The sequence below is a fragment of the Erythrolamprus reginae genome, chromosome 12, assembly GCF_031021105.1.
Source record: "Erythrolamprus reginae isolate rEryReg1 chromosome 12, rEryReg1.hap1, whole genome shotgun sequence".
NCBI classification, from domain to species: Eukaryota; Metazoa; Chordata; class Lepidosauria; order Squamata; family Dipsadidae; genus Erythrolamprus; species Erythrolamprus reginae.
In genome coordinates, this window is record NC_091961.1 from 29524016 (window position 1) to 29543809 (window position 19794).

At 40.3% G+C, this 19794-nt stretch overlaps 1 protein-coding gene across 1 annotated transcript in view; it reads left to right on the forward strand.

Annotated features, from left to right (window-relative positions):
* Positions 1 to 19794, forward strand: part of CLMP (CXADR like membrane protein) — a 49220-nt gene that overhangs the window by 25221 nt on the left and 4205 nt on the right. Inside the window, exons 2-6 of the mRNA XM_070765874.1 lie at positions 12366 to 12529; positions 13156 to 13357; positions 13880 to 14044; positions 14186 to 14308; positions 16530 to 16668. Of these exons, the coding sequence (XP_070621975.1) occupies positions 12366 to 12529; positions 13156 to 13357; positions 13880 to 14044; positions 14186 to 14308; positions 16530 to 16668 (793 nt within the window). The remainder of the gene's footprint in view (positions 1 to 12365; positions 12530 to 13155; positions 13358 to 13879; positions 14045 to 14185; positions 14309 to 16529; positions 16669 to 19794) is intronic.

A 19794-nucleotide genomic window follows, 5' to 3' on the forward strand; every position in this document is an offset into this window, starting at 1 on the left:
ACTCTTCGTTTATTCTGGGCTGTTATGACTGGCTGAGGGGTGTGTGGATTTGGTGAAAGGAAATGATGCATTTGATAAAAATTTAGAGCCACCTACACACTTCAGCCTGAAGTGGTTTGACTTTGGGGATAGTTTTAATGCCACCTTTAAAAAAAACAGTCCTGAAACCTCAAGAATTGTTTTCTTCCAAATAGGTTTTAAACCACCAACTAATTTTATTTTGCGGTATTCTCTTTCACTCATTCTAGACCTGACTTTTGTCTGCCCAAAACTGTCCCCTAATCCAGTGTTTTTCAACCAGTGTGCCATGGCACACTAGTGTGCCGCGAGACATGGTCAGGTGTGCCGCGAAGCTCAGAGAAAGAAAACAAGAGAGAGAGAAAGAAAGAGAAAGAGAAATCAAGCAAGAGAGAAAGAAAACAGAGAAAGCAAGCAAGAGAGAGAAAGCAAGAAAGAGAGAGAAAGGGAGAGAGAACAAGAAAGAAAGCAAGAGAGAAAGAAAGAAAACAAGAGAGAGAGAGAAAGAGGGAGGGAAGGTGGGAGAGAGAAAAACATAGAGGGGGGGTAGGGAGGGAGAGAGAAAGCAAAAAAGAGGAAAGAAGGAAGAGAGAAAGAAAGAGGGACGGAGAGAGAAAAAAAGAGAGAGAAAGAGGGAGAGAGAAATAGAGCAAAAGGGAGGAAGAGACATAATTTTTTTGTCCAATATTTTTTTAGCCCCCCCCCCCCTCAATGTGCCCCATGGTTTTGTAAATGTAAAAAATGTGCCGCGGCTCAAAAAAGGTTGAAAATCACTGCCCTAATCGACTTAGTTGCTCTTCTCTGCACCCTTTTTAGAGTGTCAACATCTTTATTTTTTTAAAAAAAAATAGTTTTTATTAATTATTTACACTAAAACAAAAACAGGACAAATACAGTGCAGAGAAAAGAAAACAATACATCAATATACACAATACACAAAAACAAAAGAATTAATAATAAAAAAGAAAAACATAAAATAAATAAATAAAACAAAACATATATTTGCCAACCTGCAGGTTGACATTGTTACTACAGCTTTTACTATTGATTACTATGTTCATATTTTTACAAGAATCTTGGTCATGTATATTTCACTCTTGTATCCAGTATTTTATGATAAAGGAATAACAAAGGGCAACAAGATTGCTAGGAAACAACATATTTTGACTGCAATGTAATTGTTTAAAGTTTTAACCACCAACTAATTTTATTTTGCGGTATTCTCTTTCACTCATTCTAGACCTGACTTTTGTCTGCCCAAAACTGTCCCCTAGTTGCTCTTCTCTACACCCTTTTTAGAGTGTCAACATCTTTTTTTATAGTGTGGGTGACCAAAACTGGAAGCAATATTCTAGGTGTGGTCTTACTAAGGCTTTATAGAATGGCATTAGTACCTCTCTTGATCTTGATTGCATCCTTCTGTGAATGCATCTTATAATTGCACTGGCTTTTTTGGCTGTCTCTGCACAATGCTGGCTCCTATTTAATTGGTTGTCCACTAAGACTCCAAGGTCACTCTAACAATACTGCTAGTTGCAGTCCTGCCTTAGGTTGAAAGCAGTGAAGGGCTACCAAAATTTTTACTACCACACTGTGGGTGGGGCTTTTGCATTTTCTTTCAACATCTTTCAGTGCAAATTGGGTGCCCGGGCGGGGGGGACGACACACAGTGGAGTAGCGAAAATGGAGCTCCACCCCAGAGCACCCAATTTGCACTGAAAGATGTTGAAACAAAATGCATAAGCCACGCCCACAGCATGGTAGTAAAAATTTTAGTAGCCCACCATTGAGTATGTATTAGTAGTATACAAAGATATAACACTATTTATATACATGTTATTGGTACTAATAAGAGAGAAACACTAGGAAAGGGGACGGAAGGCATGCTGGTGCACTTATGCACGCCCCTTGCTGACCTCTTAGGAATCGGGTGAGGTCAACAGTGGATAGTCTAAGGGTGAAGTTTTGGGAGTTTGGTGATGATACTACAGAGTCAGGTAGTGAGTTCCAGGCATTAACTACTCAGTTGCTAAAGTCTTCCTGCTTTGGGCACAAAGGCAGCTAAGGGTCCTTGGGCCAGTGTCTGTCTGTCTGTCTGTCTGTCTGTCTGTCTGTCTGTCTGTCCTGTCTGTCTCTGTCTCTCTTGAATAGAATAGAATAGAACAGAATAGAATAGAATAGAATTTTATTGCCAAGTGTGATTGGACACACAAGGAATTTGTCTTGGTGCATATGCTCTCAGTGTACATAAAAGAAAAAGATACCTATGTCAAGAATCAGGATGTACAACACTTAATGATTGTCATCGGGGTCGAATAAGCAATGAAGAAACAATCAATATTAATAAAAATCTTAGGATACAAGCAACAAGTTACACTCCTACAGTCCTAAGTGGGAGGAAAAGGATGATAGGAATGATGAGGAAAAACTAGTAGAATAGAAGTGCAGATTTAATAAAAAGTCTGAGATTGTTGAGGGAATTATTTGTTTAGCAGAGTGATGGTGTTCGGGGAAAAACTGTCCTTGTGCCTAGTTGTCTTGGTGTGCAGTGCTCTGTAGCGATATTTTGAGGGTAGGACTTGAAACAATTTGTGTCCAGGATGCGACGGGTCAGTCAATATTTTCCCTGCCCTCTTTTTGACTCGTGCAGTCTACGGGTCCTCAATGGAAGGCAGGTTGGCAGCCATTGTTTTTTCTGCAGTTCTGATTCTCCTCTGAAGTCTGTGTCGGTCTGTTGGGTTGCAGAACCGAACCAGGCAGTTTTTGACTCGTGCAGTATACAGGTCCTCTTCTAGGAAAAGGAAGGCAACCATAAACCCAATTTGTCATTAGACAAAACTAAGGGCTTTTGACAAGGAACAAAGATAAACGATTTGTCTTTTTAGCCCAAAGATTAGTCAACAGGGAGATTTAAAAAGTCATTCAAAAGAGGAGAAGACAAAGGAGACGCATAAGTAAAATCACAACCAGAAAGAGCATGAATAGAGATATACAGGCAGGGAGATGAAAAAACATTCTCCCAAGAAAAGAAACGAACGGAAATACATAACACGTGTTAATCTGGCACCAAATAACGCTTTTCAAACATTTCAAACAGCCCTGGATTTATGTTAGGCCAAATGAAAAATGTTTATGTAGAACTGCTACTCAGATCATCAGTTTACAGTATAGTACGAGCTGTGTTTAACAGGCTTTGGTTTAAAGGATTTTGGGACCCAAAGGAACAACTTTTTTCTTTTGGCCTCAACTCTCATTTAATGTTGTTGTTAGTCGTCATCATGTCTGATCACAACTTAATGAAAAAATGGAAAGACTTCATGAACTCAATCTGTATAGTCTGGAGGACAGAAGGAAAAGGGGGGACATGATCGAAACATTTAAATATGTGAAAGGGTTAAATAAGGTCCAGGAGGGAAGTGTTTTTAATAGGAAAGTGAACCCAAGAACAAGGGGGCACAATCTGAAGTTAGTTGGGGGAAAGATCAAGAGCAACATGAGAAAATATTATTTTACTGAAAGAGTAGTAGATCCTTGGAACAAAAGTCCAGCAGACGTGGTTGGTAAATCCACAGTCACTGAATTTAAACATGCCTGGGATAAACATATATCCATTGTAAGATAAAATACAGGAAATAGTATAAGGGCAGACTAGATGGACCATGAGGTCTTTTTCTGCCATCAGTCTTTTATGTTTCTATGTTTCTATCCACTATGATCTTATGGACAACGTTCCTCCAGCCCTTCCTGCCCTCTACCAACCTCTGGAGTCCATTTAATCTCACGCCGACTGCTTCAGTGACTCCATCCAGCCACCTCCTTCTCTGTCGTTCCCTTCTTCTTTTCCCCTCCATCGTTCCCAGCATCGGGCTCTTCTCCAGTGAGTCCTTCATTCTCATTAGGTAGCCAAAGCATTTGAGTTATATCTTCAGGATCTGGTCTTCTTAAGAGCGGTCAGGGTGGATCTCTTCTAGGACTGACCAGTTGGATCGCCTTGCAGTCCAAGGGATTCATGGGAGTCTTCTCCAACACCAAAATTCAAAGGCCTCCATTCCCATGTAACAGATAGTAAACATAGAAACATAGAAGTCTGACGGCAGAAAAAGACCTCATGGTCCATCTAGTCTGCCCTTATACTATTTCCTGTATTTTATCTTACAATGGATATATGTTTATCCCAGGCATGTTTAAATTCAGTGACTGTGGATTTACCAACCATGTCTGCTGGAAGTTTGTTCCAAGAATCTACTACTCTTTCAGTAAAATAATATTTTCTCATGTTGCTTTTGATCTTTCCCCCAACTAACTTCAGATTGTGTCCCCTTGTGCTTGTGTTCACTTTCCTATTAAAAACACTTCCCTCCTGAACCTTATTGAACCCTTTAACATATTTAAATGTTTCGATCATGTCCCCCCTTTTCCTTCTGTCCTCCAGACTATACAGATGGAGTTCATTAAGTCTTTCCTGATACGTTTGATGCTTAAGACCTTCCACCATCCTTGTAGCCCATCTTTGGACCCGTTCAATTTTGTCAATATCTTTTTGTACTAAAGTACTAAAATAAGGGGCCTTCCATTGAAGCCAGGTTGTCCATTACATCTAGGTTTTACTGCAAAGGCCTATCTCAACTCTGTAATTTTGTCCAATGACATAAATTCAGATTGGGCATGTGTTTTTTTTACAGAGACGATGGCCGCAAAGTGGGAGTGAACTTAGGCTCTATTTATCAGTTACGTGGAGGATATATTGCTAGTGAAAGATGGCAGATGGAAGGAATCCGGAGACTAAAAGCGAGGCAATAAGTCCTCAGCCTACTTTGTCTTCGCCTTTTAACGGGTCACCGAATGTTCATCTTTCAAACGTTGTCATGTCCTCCTTTCCTGTGTCGCCTGGCAGGAAAACCTCTGCGGTGTTTTTGTAACATGCTGAATAATTCAGTCGGCAATTAAGGGCTCCGCGCTTCAAATCGGCCCAAGGAATTTGGTACTGCAGGAAAACTAAACTAAAAATGCAAAAATTCCAACCCAACCGCCACCAAAGAAACAAAGCTCGGCTCTAATATTCCGAGGACTTTGGTGGGACAAGAGGATGTTGGTTTTTAAGCCTACCTGTGGTTGCAGAGATCTTTGACACCATCTTGAGGTCCATAAACAACTTGAGATCAGTAGAGAGCTTGAACAAAAAAAACAGATGCCCTGGCTTAAGATCCATGGAGAAATCTGAGAAACGAATGCCATGTTTCAAAGATGCTAAGTCAAAATGAATATTATTGCATGTGGCCTAATAAATATCATCAGCCGCTAATTAGATGTGAAAAGGCCAGCTATTATATAAAGGGGCACTGACCATGAAGACTGGAGGGAGTGTGCATCAGAGTTAGCCTAGGAGGAAGTTTGATTGCTCCTAAAAAGAAAAAAGAAGTCATCTGAATTGCTCTTTGTGGGTCTTGGAAACTGAACATTTGGAGTAGAAGTCATCACTATCGTAATGTTGTTGTTGATGGCTTTGGGTCCGGATAAGAATTTATTTATTTATTTATTTATTATTTGGATTTGTATGCCGCCCCTCTCCGAAGACTCGGGGCGGCTCACAACAAGTGAAAAACAATCCAATACAATCCAATTAATTAAAATATTATAAATTTAAGAAATCCCCTATACTAACATACACACATACAGGCATACCATATATAACTTCAACGTGCCCAGGGGGAGATGTTTAGTTCCCCCATGCCTGACGGCAAAGGTGGGTTTTGAGGAGAAAAGAATCTCTTTTTTTGGTGGGGGGAATGTTCCAACAGATGAAATATATATATGCATAACAACAACATATCTCCACGTGACAAGTTGGCTCTGAATAGTTGCCAAGATAAACCAACGTTACTCAAGAAAGAAAATTGGATGAAAACTTGACAGTATCATTTCATAAACTATTTATTTATTTATTCGATTTTTATGCCGCCCTTCTCCTTAGACTCAGGGCGGCTTACAACCTGTTAGCAATAGCACTTTTTTAAAACAGAGCTAGGCTATTGCCCCCACAATCCGGGTCCTGATTTGACCCACCTCGGAAGGATGGAAGGCTGAGTCAACCTTGAGCCGGGGATGAGATTTGAACCGCTGACCTTCAGATCTACAAGTCAGCTTCAGTACAGCACTCTACCTGCTGCGCCACCCCGACTCATGTTATACTTTTACTTTTACTTTACTTTTACTTTAATCAGATTTGTATGCTGCCCCTCTCCGCAGACTCGGGGCGACTCACAGTAACAACAATACAATGTAAAAACAAATCTAATATTTAACTTAATTTTAAAAAAAACCAATTTAAAACCAATCATACATACTAGCATACCATGCATAAATTTTATAAGCCTAGGGGGAGGGGAGAAAGTCAATTCCCCCATGCCTGACGACAGAGGAGGGTTTTAAGGAGCTTACGAAAGGCTAGGAGGGTGGGGGCATTTAGCAATAGCATTTAGACCTATATACCGCTTCATAGTGCTTTCACAGCCCTTCCAAGCAGTTGACAGAATCAACCTCTTTTCCCCAACAATCTGGGTCCCCATTTGACCCACCTCGGAAAGATGGAAGGCTGAGTCTACCTTGAGCAGGTGGTGAGATTTGAACCGCCGAACTGCAGCTAGCAGTCAGCTGAAGTAGCCTGTAGCTACTACACTCTAACCACTGTGCCACCTCGGCTCGAATTGAAGATACAGTATATGTATCTGAAACAGATACATCCAGAATCAGTCACAGTTTTCTTCCATATAGCATCAACCTTGAGAACTCTCAAGTGCCCATATTCAAAATGGACAGTGATTAATATATATGTGTGGGGGTGGGTGGATTTAGGCATATATTTATGTATGTAATAATAATAATAATAATAATAATAATAATAACAACAACAACAATAACAATTATTATAATAATAATTAATAATAATTTATTAGATTTGTATGCCACCCGTATCCGAGGACAACAATACACCATGTACAAATCTAATGTTTAAAAAAAACAATTTAAAACCCTTATTATAAAAAGAAAAACAATCACACAACCTAACAGACCATACATAAACCATAATAGCTAGGGGAATATCAGTTTCCCTATGCCTGGGGACAAAGGTGGGTCTTCAGGAGCTTTCGAAAGGCAAGGAGCATGCATATATGTGTATATGTAGCATGTGTATATGTGTGTTACATATGTGTTTGGGAAGATGTACATTGTCTCTTGAGAGCAGGCAATAGAATTTCATTTTTATTTTGGGCCAGTGTGCTCACATTAAAAAAATGACAATAACGTTTTCTTTTCTTTTTTTCTCTTCTCTTCTCTTCTCTTCTCTTCTCTCTTCTCTTCTCTTATTCTATCTTCTTCTCTTATCCTATCTTCTTATTCTATCCCATCCCATCCTGTCTTATCTTATATAAAGCCCAACATTCTGCACCCAATTTTTTGCTGTTCGAACGACTGCATTTTATTAACAGATGGAGATAAGGGGAGCAATTCATGCATTTAATCTTCCAAAGCTCTTTTCTTTTTAAAAGGGAAAAATGGCAAATTTGGCACAAAATCTCAGCCACCAGCTATCAGGATGCAGCGATACCCTATGCATGAAACAATACCAAAAGTAAAATAAAAAATAAAAATAAACGCAGCATGCACATTTTCTTGTCTATTTCCTGGGCTTTCTGCAGCAAGTATCCAGGATATAATTCCCATATTTTTTTCCCCCAGCTACACACCTTCCCACGATTGTCTACATTTTGGGCCCAGCTCAGCAATTATATCGGATTCTTAAAGGGCTGGCTGTGTCTTCTGATGATGTGGCATTTCCGCGTAAATCCTTCGTTCAGCTTTATTTTGTATTTTTTTTGCCTTCTGCAGTTTGACTCAACTTTTATTCATGCTTTCATCGCACAGATTCCAGCTGCTTCTTATCCTCCGAAAGAGCAAAACAGAAGGGGTGGGAAATACACCACCACCCTTCCGCTCCCTCCCCAAACACACACACACACACATGCAAACACAAATTTAAGAGAGCCTCCTAAAAGCTTTATCGCAAAGACATAAGAGTCAGATCAAGATGGGCTTGATTTGACTCGTATACGAGTCAAAAAGAGGGCGGTGAAAATATTGGCTGACCCCTCGCATCCTGGACACAAATTGTTTCAACTCCTACCCTCAAAATTTCGCTACAGAGCCCTGCACACCAAGACATCTAGACACAAGAACAGGTTTTTCCCTGACACCATCACTCTGCTAAACAAATAATTATCTCAACACCATCAAACTTTTTACTGTCTATTTCAACTAGTTTTTTCTCATCATTCCTATCATCCTTTTCCTCCCACTTAGGACTATATGACTGTAACCTGTTGCTTGTATCTTAAGATTTTTATGAATATTGATTGTGTCTTCATTACTTATTTGATCCTATGACAATCATTAAGTGTTGTACCACGATTCTTGACAAATGTCTCTTATCTTTTATGTGCATTGAGAGCATATGCAATTCCTTGTGTGTCCAATCACACTTGGCCAATCAAATTCTATTCTATTCTAGTCTAGTCTAGTCTAGTCTATTCCATTTTATTCCATTCTATTCTACTCTATTCTAGACAAATGTGTATTTTCATTTGTGTACACTGAGAGCATATGCACCACAGATAAATTCCTTGTGTGTCCAATCACACTTGGCCAATAAAGAATTCTATTCTATTCTAGACAAATGTGTATTTTCATTTGTGTACACTGAGAGCCTATGCACCAAAGACAAACTCCTTGTGTGTCCAATCACACTTGGCCAATAAAGAATTCTATTCTATTCTATTCTATTCTATTCCATTCCATTGTACTCTATTCTATTCTAGACAAATGTGTATTTTCTTTTGTGTACACTGAGAGCATATGCACCAAAGACAAACTCCTTGTGTGTCCAATCACACTTGGCCAATAAAGAATTCTATTCTATTCTATTCTTCCAAAGCTCTAGATTTCTACAGCTTGACTTAGCCAACCTCTTTGCTATGAGCCCTGTTAGCTGGTCCCACTGGGATCTGACAGGGATGAACTATTTTTTAAGGGCAGACACTTCTGCCTCTCCGCCAAATTCCTGAAACAGAAGAGAAGCTCAGAGCGAATGGCTGCAGGCATCATGCTTGTGGGACCGAGCCTGCCTGGTTCAAAACATCGGCAGCCCTTGAGACGAGGTGACCTCTCGCCTCTCTTCCGCTCCCAGCCAAAGAAAACACAAAGCAGATGTGCGGAATCGGGCGAGATGGATAGAGGAGATGACAGGACGGCCCTAGCCAATTCTTTCCCTGTGCAAATGGAGCTGCAAAATCCACCCTGTGTCCTACGGGCTCTGTTCATGAAGCGGCAGAACGACAGTTGGGGCAATGGATCGGTGGAACGACTTGCCTCTAGAATTTGTGGGGATTCCAACATGGAAGGCTGGACAAACATTTGTCTGAAATGGTAGAGGGTTTTCTGCCTAAGCAGGGGGTTGGACTAGAAGACCTCCAAGGTCCCTTCCAACTCTGCTATTCTATTCTATTCTATTTTCTATTCTGCATTCTATTCTGCATTCTATTCTATTTTCTACTGTATTCTATTCTGCATTCTATTCTATTCTATTTTCTATTCTGCATTCTATTCTATTTTCTATTTTCTACTGTATTCTATTCTGCATTCCGTTCTATTCTTTTTTTCTATTCTGCATTCTATTTTATTCTATTCTACTCTATTTTCTATTCTATTCTATTCTATTCTTATCACAAATTCTACTACCAAGCCAGCACCTGAGAGCAGGGCAAGAAACAATGGATGGAACTAATCAAGGAGAGAAGCAATTTAAATTTCCTGACATTGAAAACAATTAGTCAACAGAACAACTTGCCTCCAGAAGCTGTGAGTGCTCCAGCATTGGAAGTTTTTAAAGGAGATTGGATGACCGTTTGTCTGAAATGATAAAGGGTTTCCTCCTGCCTGAGCAGGGGATTGGACCTCCAAGATCCCTTCCAATTCTATTATTCTAATTTTGAACCACTGAAGAGGAGAAAGAAAACAGAACTCCAAAATAAAATTTTAAAAAATTCTAAAGTTATCACTTCAAATGCTTGACTTGACATTGTTCTTTGAGTAAATTCTGCCCTCTTGTGTTGCAACTCACCAACTGCGTTCATTGCTTTTTAAACAAAAGTTATTGACTTCCGTTTTCACAGAGGGAGGTAACTATGTAAACAGTGCTTTGTTTTCAAAGGCAAGAAATCCCAGTAGGAAAAGTAAGGCTCAAATCAGTGGAGAATATGGACTGCATTGCTTAGCTACCAACCTTTAGCAATTTTTAAAATCCCCTTTTAATGCATTTATTGCAATCCTGAGTATAGAGTTTGGGGAGCTGTATACTGGGTAGGGACTAATTCTTTGATACAATTCATTTTTAGAGAAGCTTCTCTGTTGGTGAGTACAGAATTAGAGCACCCATTTTTCCTTCAAGTAGTTTATTTTGATGATATCAAGATCAAGTGGGGTACTAATACCACTCTATATATAAAGTAAGACCACACCTGGAATACTGCATATCAGTTTTGGTCACCACACCATAAAAAAAAGATGTTGAGACTGTCCTCCTCCTCATCTTCCTCCTCCTCCTCCCACCCAAATTCTGAGCTTTTATTTTTTTCTTAATGCTTTTGCATGCATTATTTGCTTTTGCACAGATTCCTATGGGGAAAATTGCTTCTACTTGCAAACCTTTCTACCTAAGAAACTGGTAACGTAACAAATTAAGTTCTTAAGTAGAGGTACCACTGTATATAGAAATAGAGAATAGAAAAGCAGCCTGCACTTTTTCTGTTAGGTATAGCCCATGAAAACTTTGACAAAAATCAATTGTAATTAATCCTTCATATAACGACAGCAGCGAGAATAGTGCTTGCGCAATATTGGAAAAATGAAATTATGTCCATTGAGGAAGATATAATCGAAAAAATAACAATGTTTTTATTTATTTTATTTATTTATTTATTTTGTCCAATACACAATGAGGGTTTTAGTGGGTATATACATACACATATATACACATAGAAAAATACATGATGAAGGTTATAGAGGAGAGACTCATAGTAAAATATATCTATGAAAAAATAGAAAAGAAGGTATAGTAATAGAAAATATCAATGAAAGAATAGAAGAAGAAATATAGGAATAGAAGAAAGGTATAGGAGCTATAGGAGAGTAATAGGACAGGGGACGGAAGGCACTCTAGTGCACTTGTACTCGCCCCTTACTGACCTCTTAGGAATGACCTCTTAGGAATCTGGATAGGTCAACCGTAGATAATCTAAGGGTAGTGTTGGGGGTTTGGGGATGACACTATGGAATCCGGTAATGAGTAATGGTAATAACAATGTGTTCAGAAATGGATAGTCTAACCAAAGAATTAAAAAAATATAGATGAGCGAGAGTATACTAACTGTTGTTAGAGGTTCTATGATTGAATGGAAAAAAGCAAAACTAGGGAGTTAATAAATGTTAGAAAATTTGAAGAGTAAATGTCAGAGGATCGGTCATAAAAGGAAAAAAACAAACAAACCTGAATAAGATCATTGCTAGGATCTGATGTATATTATGTAAATATAATCTGCGTAATTGAAAATGAACACTGATAGAGTTGTGATACAGGAACGTCACAAATTGTCCAACTTTTCTTTAAATGTTTGTGGTTTGTTGTTTATGTTTTGTGTATTACAAATAAAGTTTATTTTAATTAAAAAAATTAAAAAACAAAAACAAAAAACAGTACATCATTGTGGCATGTTTGCAGGCAAAACCAGCTCTAGATTTTTCCCGCACAAACCCCGTATATGGTAATTAAAAAATCAAATTCTTCCACCGCCACCCTAGAGGTAGGTTCCTCCAAGTTTGGATGGGTTTGCCCGATCCGGTAGCAAACTGCTGGTGACATCCCAATGACATCATGGTTCTGGTTCTTTTACTACTTCTCCACATTGTTGGCTACAACCGAAATAGGTCATTTTTTAAAAAAAGAAAAACACTTTAAGAATGACAGATTATTCATTGTTGTCTTATTTTAAAGCCAACAATGAACAAACAGTCATTCTTAAAAGTGGATTTTGTTGTTTTTTAAATGTCTGCTTCCTTCCACCCACCCACCCACTATGAAAGCAAGGTTATTATTATTTATTAGATTTGTGTGCCGCCCCTCTCCATAGACTCTTGGTACATTGGCCCCTATTGCAACCGTAAAAGAAACCAGCAAAAAAAACCACAATACTGGTGAGATCATAAATCAGTTGACTGGCTTAATTCTTCTCTTTCAGCCTCCTGTTGTACTTGGATGACACAAGCACAGACCGAATTTAAAAGGGTGGCCGAAGCAAATGTAACTTTGCCCTGCCATCATCGCCTTCACCTTCTGGAGCCAGCCAGTCTGGATATAGAGTGGCTGCTAAAGAATTCTGATGCTGAATCGAAAGTGGTCCCGGTAGGTCTAACTTAGTGTTCCGACTTTAAGACATAAGGACTTCAACTCCCAGAATTCCACATGCCGGCTGAGGAATTCTGGGAGTTGAAGTCCACATGTTTTAAAGTTGCAGAGGTTGCGTGTACACACATCTTTGGTGGGAATGTGAAGGGATTCAAAAGTTCTGAACTTTAATACTGAAAAATATAAATGGAATAGTTAAAAATGAATTGCGGGTAGGATGGGACATAATAGAAGGAAGTATTAAAGAAACTCAAGGAATGAAGACAGAAGAACACGAAGTATTAAGGACTATGATAAAAGCTGCTCGTGCAACTATAGTATATGGTTGGAAAAATAAAAGTAAATTGACACTAAAACAATGGAAGGATTATATATTTGAACAAGTACAAATGGTAATAACTCATATTGTCTCACTGAACTGTTTATGGGATGAAAAAGCTGGAATTGAATGGGTGCACCCTGTTATTAGCCATTTTGGAAGCTTACTTTGTTATTGGTTATATGAAGTGAGTAATCATAGCTGGGCAGGTTATCTGGTGAACTAATAAATGCTGCCTTAATATCACCTGTTGCAAACGTTTGCAAAAGACTTAGCCAAGCTGATGAGTAACTGTGTTTCCCAGGTGATCACTTATGCAGGAGGCAACATCTACCATGATATGATCGAAGAACAAAAGGGCCGTGTTTCATTCGCCTCCAATTTCCTGAGCGGAGACGCTTCTTTGGAGATTTCTCTTCTGCAGCCAAGCGACTCGGGGCAATACACGTGCAAGGTTAAAAATGCTGGACAGTATGAATGGACACACATCACTCTGAAGGTTCTAGGTAAGACAGTCACCACATTTTCAAAACAAGTACACCCTAACTTTGGTTGCAAAGCGATTTGGTCATTACCTGATTGAATCGTCCCCAGATCTACATGTTGCTTCTACATGCTGTCTTTCTTAGTGAAAAACAAAGGACCTGCTGGAATGCTCTCTCCAATTACCCCTCATCCCGGGTCAGAGACAATAGGAATACACAGATGTGGTCACCTGTAAAACTATATTACTCAGAGTGCCATTTCACTACATTTCCCCTAATGCAATGTCTTAAAGAAATATGTCTTAACACAATCTAACTATTTCTGTCTGTGGGGACAGCACACCAGCTGTCTGCAAGGAGCATAAATCCTTCCATTCCCCACTACCCGGTCAGAGCTGAAGAAGCTCCTTGGATGAGAAGGGAAATGTCTTCGGAAGAACAAACAAGAGAAGCCCATTTGGGGGAGGGGGGTGAAAAGCACCTTTGGGACTTGAATATGTGAGAATCTCTACAGAATCTGATTCTTTTTTTCTTCCTTTGCAGAAAAACCTTCAAAACCCAAATGCTGGAAAGAAGGGGTGGCGTCGGAAGGCAAAGAAATCACTTTGCAATGCAACTCCATCTCCGGCACAGCCCCCATCATGTACACGTGGCAGCGTGTCGAGGCAAATGGAAAACTCAAGTCTTTGCCGCCCTTGACACGTTTCAGTAAGTTCTGCCAGTTCAAACCACCCGCCGCTCCCTGGTGGATTATCCCGTTTCTTATTTCAAACCATCAATGTATTCCACGATTGAATGATACCATTATGCTGTAGACGTCGTTGAATCTTGTCTCCTCTTTTATTTTAGATCTGTCTAATCCTGCCCAAATCATCATGAAGAATCTCACGTGGATGTTCACGGGGTCTTACCAATGCACTGCCTCCAATGAAGCAGGAGAGGACAGCTGCGTCATACAAGTCACCGTGCAACGTAAGTATGGAAAATATCTGGCAACATTTGATCTTGAGCTCAGGAAACCACTGATAATCAAAGCACCCGAAGGCCAGATGAGGAATGATGGATGGAAACTGATCAAGGAGAGATTCAACTTGGAAATAAGGAGGAAGAACAGTCAACCAATGGAACAGAAGTTGCCTTAGGTAGTTGTGGGAGCTTCATCACTGGAGGCTTTCAAGAAGAGATTGCACTGCCATTTGTGAGAAATGGTGCAGGGCAGTGATGGCGAACCTATGGCACGGGTGCCACAGGTGGCACACAGAGCCATATCTGCTGGTACGTGAGTCATAACCCTAGCTCAGCTCCACATGTGCATGTGTGTGCCAGCCAGTTGATTTTTGGCTCACAGAGGCTCTGGGATTGCGGTTTTGGCTTCCAGAGCCTCCAGGAGGGTGGGGGAGGGCGTTTTTACCCTCCCCTGGCTCCAGGGAAGCCTTTGGAGCCTGGGGAGGGCGAAACATGAGCCTACTGGGCCCACCAGAAGTTGGGAAACAGGCTGTTTCTTGCCTCCACAAGCCCTCCACGGGGTGGGGAGAGCTGTTTTTGCCCTCCCCGGACATTGAATTATGGGTGTGGGCACTCGCGCGTGTGCGATAGTGCGCGTACACGCTCTTTTGGCACCCAAGGAAAAAAAGTTTCGCCATCACTAGCGTAGGGTCTCCTGATTGGGGGGTTGGACTGGATGACCTACAAGGTCCCTTCCAACTCTGTTAATCTGAATCACTGCAGGAATTGCTACATCGGTAGCTTAGCACTGATGATATTACCCAGTTAGGGTAATGAAAAGTCTGCAGGAAAACAAAAGCAAACTCGGAGAGCCACCAAGGACCTCTCGTAGTTCCAGCCTTCCACGGGAATTGAACATCACTGAATAATCAAAATGGGTAGTGATGTAACTTAAGTCATTGTTAACAGGGCTCCCTGTTCTGGAAAGGGAAGCAACTGGTGCACCAGTTTAAGCTGGGAAAAGGCACACCCATTCCCAGCATTCATCCGAGTTGTGAGCTGGAAAAAGAAAACCCTCTTAAATGAAGCCGATGTTATTTTGAAGAGAAAATGACCTCATGGAAAGCAATTACTGCAATCAAATTGCAGCAAAAACATTTCTGGGCAATCGATAAATACTGCCTCACAAAGATTCAATTTGAACATCTTTCAACCCATCTTACTACTTAAAATGCTGGACTGAGACCGACGGAGCATCTTTGGCTGTGTTTGAAATAGGGACGTATATACCTGAGCGCCTTCAAAATATTAATCAAAGTTCACCACCCCACCTTATTCAAAACCTCCCTGGAAAATTTCATATAGATGTTAATTAACACAGAGATGGCAACTGGCTCTGTGGGACTTAAAAGCTTTTCCCCACGAGTATCAACTGGAACGGCTCGTTTTAAAAAAAAATGACTTACACAATCTTAGAAATAGCCTCCTACTCTAAATCCCAATATGCAGTCCAGAAGGTTGCCACATGTTTGTCAGATATCTAAAAGGATGTGCTTCTTTCTTCATCCGGAACTTCCTTGTACTCAACTTAAGTTTTAACAAATGAAAAGTCTAATATGCAAAATATAAGAAGACCAAAACATTTTAACATTTCAAATCTAAGCTTGGGAGTCAGGTATGTGAAATATGCAATGCAAAAGAAAGCTGAGGTAACACCGAGTGCACTTAGGGCAATTAAGGGACTGTGCACAACAAGGTGGATTGCACCACTATTGAATATCTGAAGTGATGAACTGCCGCCATTTGCATAGATGCGTTGGCTAAGGAAAAACTGAGAAGCAAACAACCGGCCCACTGCTTCCAGGGTAGAGTTAATTCAGTGTTATAATTTTATTCACCGTTTAGCCATGGAAAATGAAGTCTCCCTTGAATTGAGCTCGTTTCCTGGGGACAACGCAAACATGTCCAATGTCGTTTGTTTTCAACTTCCTTCAGAATAATTTTGCAACTTTCCAAAGCAGTGTAGAAACCCAGGGACTTCCTGTTGATCTCTGCCTCAAATCACAAATCAGATCCAATTTGTTTATCTTTTTTCAAGGTCAGCCGAAATTGCTCCAGGCTGTACCTCCTGTGGCATAAAACAATGAGAAAGGAATTGAAAATGTCTATGCAAACAGATGCCAGAATTACAAGGGCAGTATTTGGCAGTAGAACAAGTAAAACCTAGCATTTGTTCCTAAATCAACAGATCCCCCAAATGTCGGCATCGTTGCCGGAGCAATCTGTGGAGTGATGGGAGTATCCTTGCTGGTTGCCTTGGCGGTGTGGCGAACTATCAAAAAGAAAGAAAAAAATAAATATGAAGACGAGACTCCAAATGAAATCAGGTAATTTTGTCTGTAAAAACCGCTCTTAAGCATTCCCAAATTGCAATGCCTCTTAATTTTATTACAGAACAGCCTCAGAACTGGAGGGAGAATATAAGTCAGTGATAAAGGCAATGTTTTGTGTGTGATTCCAAAATCAATCACCAACATTCAGTTTTAAAATGAGATCATGTAATAGGGTTCCAAAATATATCTTTCTGAAACCATGTGAAGTGAATCTGAATTGTGAGGAATCTCCTAGTGTGCTCTATGAAGTAACAGTCTGTCAAAAATATGTTTGTCTATTTTAAAAGATAGAGCACATTTACTATACCATTTCTTTTCCTGGATTACAACTGCCCTTTGGATAAAATAAGGCTATTTTCCTCCCTCTGAAACAGCTCTTGATCTTCTATTTAAAGCAAATTTACATTTTCAAAGATGGAATGAGGGTTCCCTTTCGTGTTTTGAACTGTTTAAGTCATCAGTATGCATGGGAGGATACATGCGCTTTTCATAACTTGTTTTCTATAAGATGACAATATTCTCTCTGTGTTGAATCCACTCTTATCATAGCAAATCTCATCTTACTAGATGTTTCTTGAACTTTCTTTGTGGGGCATTTACGGGAAGTTTTCAGAAGTATGACTCAACTGGCAACACCCTTATGACTCAAAAGGAATCCTGCAGTTTAATCCTATTTGAATTACATTTCCCTCCTTGCAATCCAATCATGCTGACCTCTGCAGTTTTTGAGCAATCCATTAAAGATCTTCAGTAAACCCTTGATTTACCTAAACTGATTTTTCTAAGAACAACATCTCCAAAGGCATAAAACTTCCCTGTCATCCCGCCCTTACACACACACACACACACACACACACACAAACACACACAAACACACAAACACACTTTTTTGGGCTCCTTCTTTGCTTCAATATCTGGATTTTTGTTCTTTTTATTTCATTGCTAGTTCCCGAAATCCATATAAAAGGATTATAAATTAATTGGCATAGGAAATAGAGTATGCCACAAAATGGCACAACTGATTTTTCATGTTTAACACAAGAAAACACAAGGGGAAAAAAGCCTATCAGACTTTAGTGAAGTCCAAGAACCAGAGAAAAAGCAATGGATTCTGAATTTGGAGTAAAAGCCTATTCAAACTGCATCCTGAAGTAGATGGATCATGGAAAAGCTTTTAATAATAATAATAATAATAATTTATTAGATTTGTATGCCGCCCCTCTCCGAAGACTCGGGGCGGCTCACAACAAGCGATAAAACAATATTGTACAGGCACAAATCTAATATTAAGAAAAAATTAAAAACCCTATCGATTTAAAAAACCAAACAGCACATACATACCAAACATAAATTATAATAAGCCTGGGGGAAAGGTGTCTCAAATCCCCCATGCCTGGTGGTATAGATGGGTCTTAAGTAGTTTACGGAAGACAAGAAGGGTGGGAGCAGTTCTAATCTCCGGGGGGAGTTGATTCCAGAGGGCCGGGGCCGCCACAGAGAAGGCTCTTCCCCTGGGGCCCACCAGATGACATTGTTTAGTCGACAGGACCCGGAGAAGGCCAACTCTGTGGGACCTTATCGGCCGCTGGGATTCGTGCAGTAGTAGGCGGTTCCGGAGGTATTCTGGTCCAATGCCATGTAGGGCTTTAAAGGTCATGACCAACACTTTGAATTGTGACCGGAAACTGATCAGCAGCTAATGCAGGCCACCGAGTGTTGTAGAAACGTGGGCGAATCTGGGAAGCCCCACGATGGCTCTCGCGGCTGCGTTCTGCACGATCTGAAGTTTCCGAACACTTTTCAGAGGTAGCCCCATGTAGAGAGCGTTGCAGTAATCGAACCTCGAGGTGATAAGGGCATGAGTGACTGTGAGCAATGATTCCCTGTCCAAATAGGGCCGCAACTGGTGCACCAGGCGAACCTGGGCAAACGCCCTCCTCGCCACAGCCGAAAGATGATGTTCCAATGTCAGCTGTGGGTCGAGGAGGATGCCCAAGTTGCGCACCCTCTCTGAGGGGGTCAGTAGTTCCCCCCCAGGGTAATGGATGGACAGATGGAATTGTCCTTGGGAGGCAACACCCACAGCCACTCCGTCTTGCCTGGATTGAGTTTGAGTTTGTTGACACCCATCCAGTCCCCAACAGCCTCCAGGCACCGGCACAAAAAAAAATTTAAAATTAGACAAATCTATGGAAGATAAAAGTATCTATATACTTTTTGATCGCAGCCATCCTGTACACGTCTGCTGACACCAGTTTTAGGTGAACTTGCAGTTTTTTATGGAAATAGAATTCTAAACAATATTTGGATCTTTCTAGTCTGATCCAACAACCCATTATCTTAAAAGGATGAATACTGTGTAAAAGGTAGATGATGTTCTGTGTAGGTGTGAATCTCGGTTGAGTCAGAAACAGGGCAATTATGTAGGTCACATAGAGCAGTCCATCTGAAATTTACTCCTAGGATTCAAACAAGGAGGTCTGGAAAGAGAATCTGTTTCTAAAGGCAGGGCCTAAAGTCTGAGAGTCAATGGTTCTATTTGTACATTAGCCCAGCTAGATTATGGTTCGGTGAATTAACCCAACTGCCAGATTCACACAAAGCAGAATCATAAAGTAACTTCAATATCTATGTTCCTAAAACTCATTAATCTATGAATTTAGTCAATTGCTTTTAGCCTAGCATGTCTGGGAAAATCAAGGTAAGCCAAGGGATCAATCATATGGGGAGAACCAGGGCAACAGAAAAGTAAAAAATTCCTGGAAACAATCAGGAAATTGAAATAAATGTCTTCTCAGACTCTCTGAGCTCTGACTAAAGGCTAGGAACATTCCTATTCAAATGCAGCAATTTCTGAGTATAATTTATTTGCAAGAATCCTACTTCTCAGTCTAATGTGCCTTTACCAGCTAATTAATCCTGATTTTATATTAAAAATATTATGATTCAGCTGAGGGAGAGCATTTTATATCCTGAAGGAGTGGTTAAGAAGAGACCTCTCCAAGCTAGAACAAGGTTTCTCAAATTGTGAGGTTGACTCCCTTGGGCAGATACAGATAAAGTCCAGGGGAGGAATGGATAGCCTTTCAGTTGCATTTGTTATAATTAATTCACCTTTCC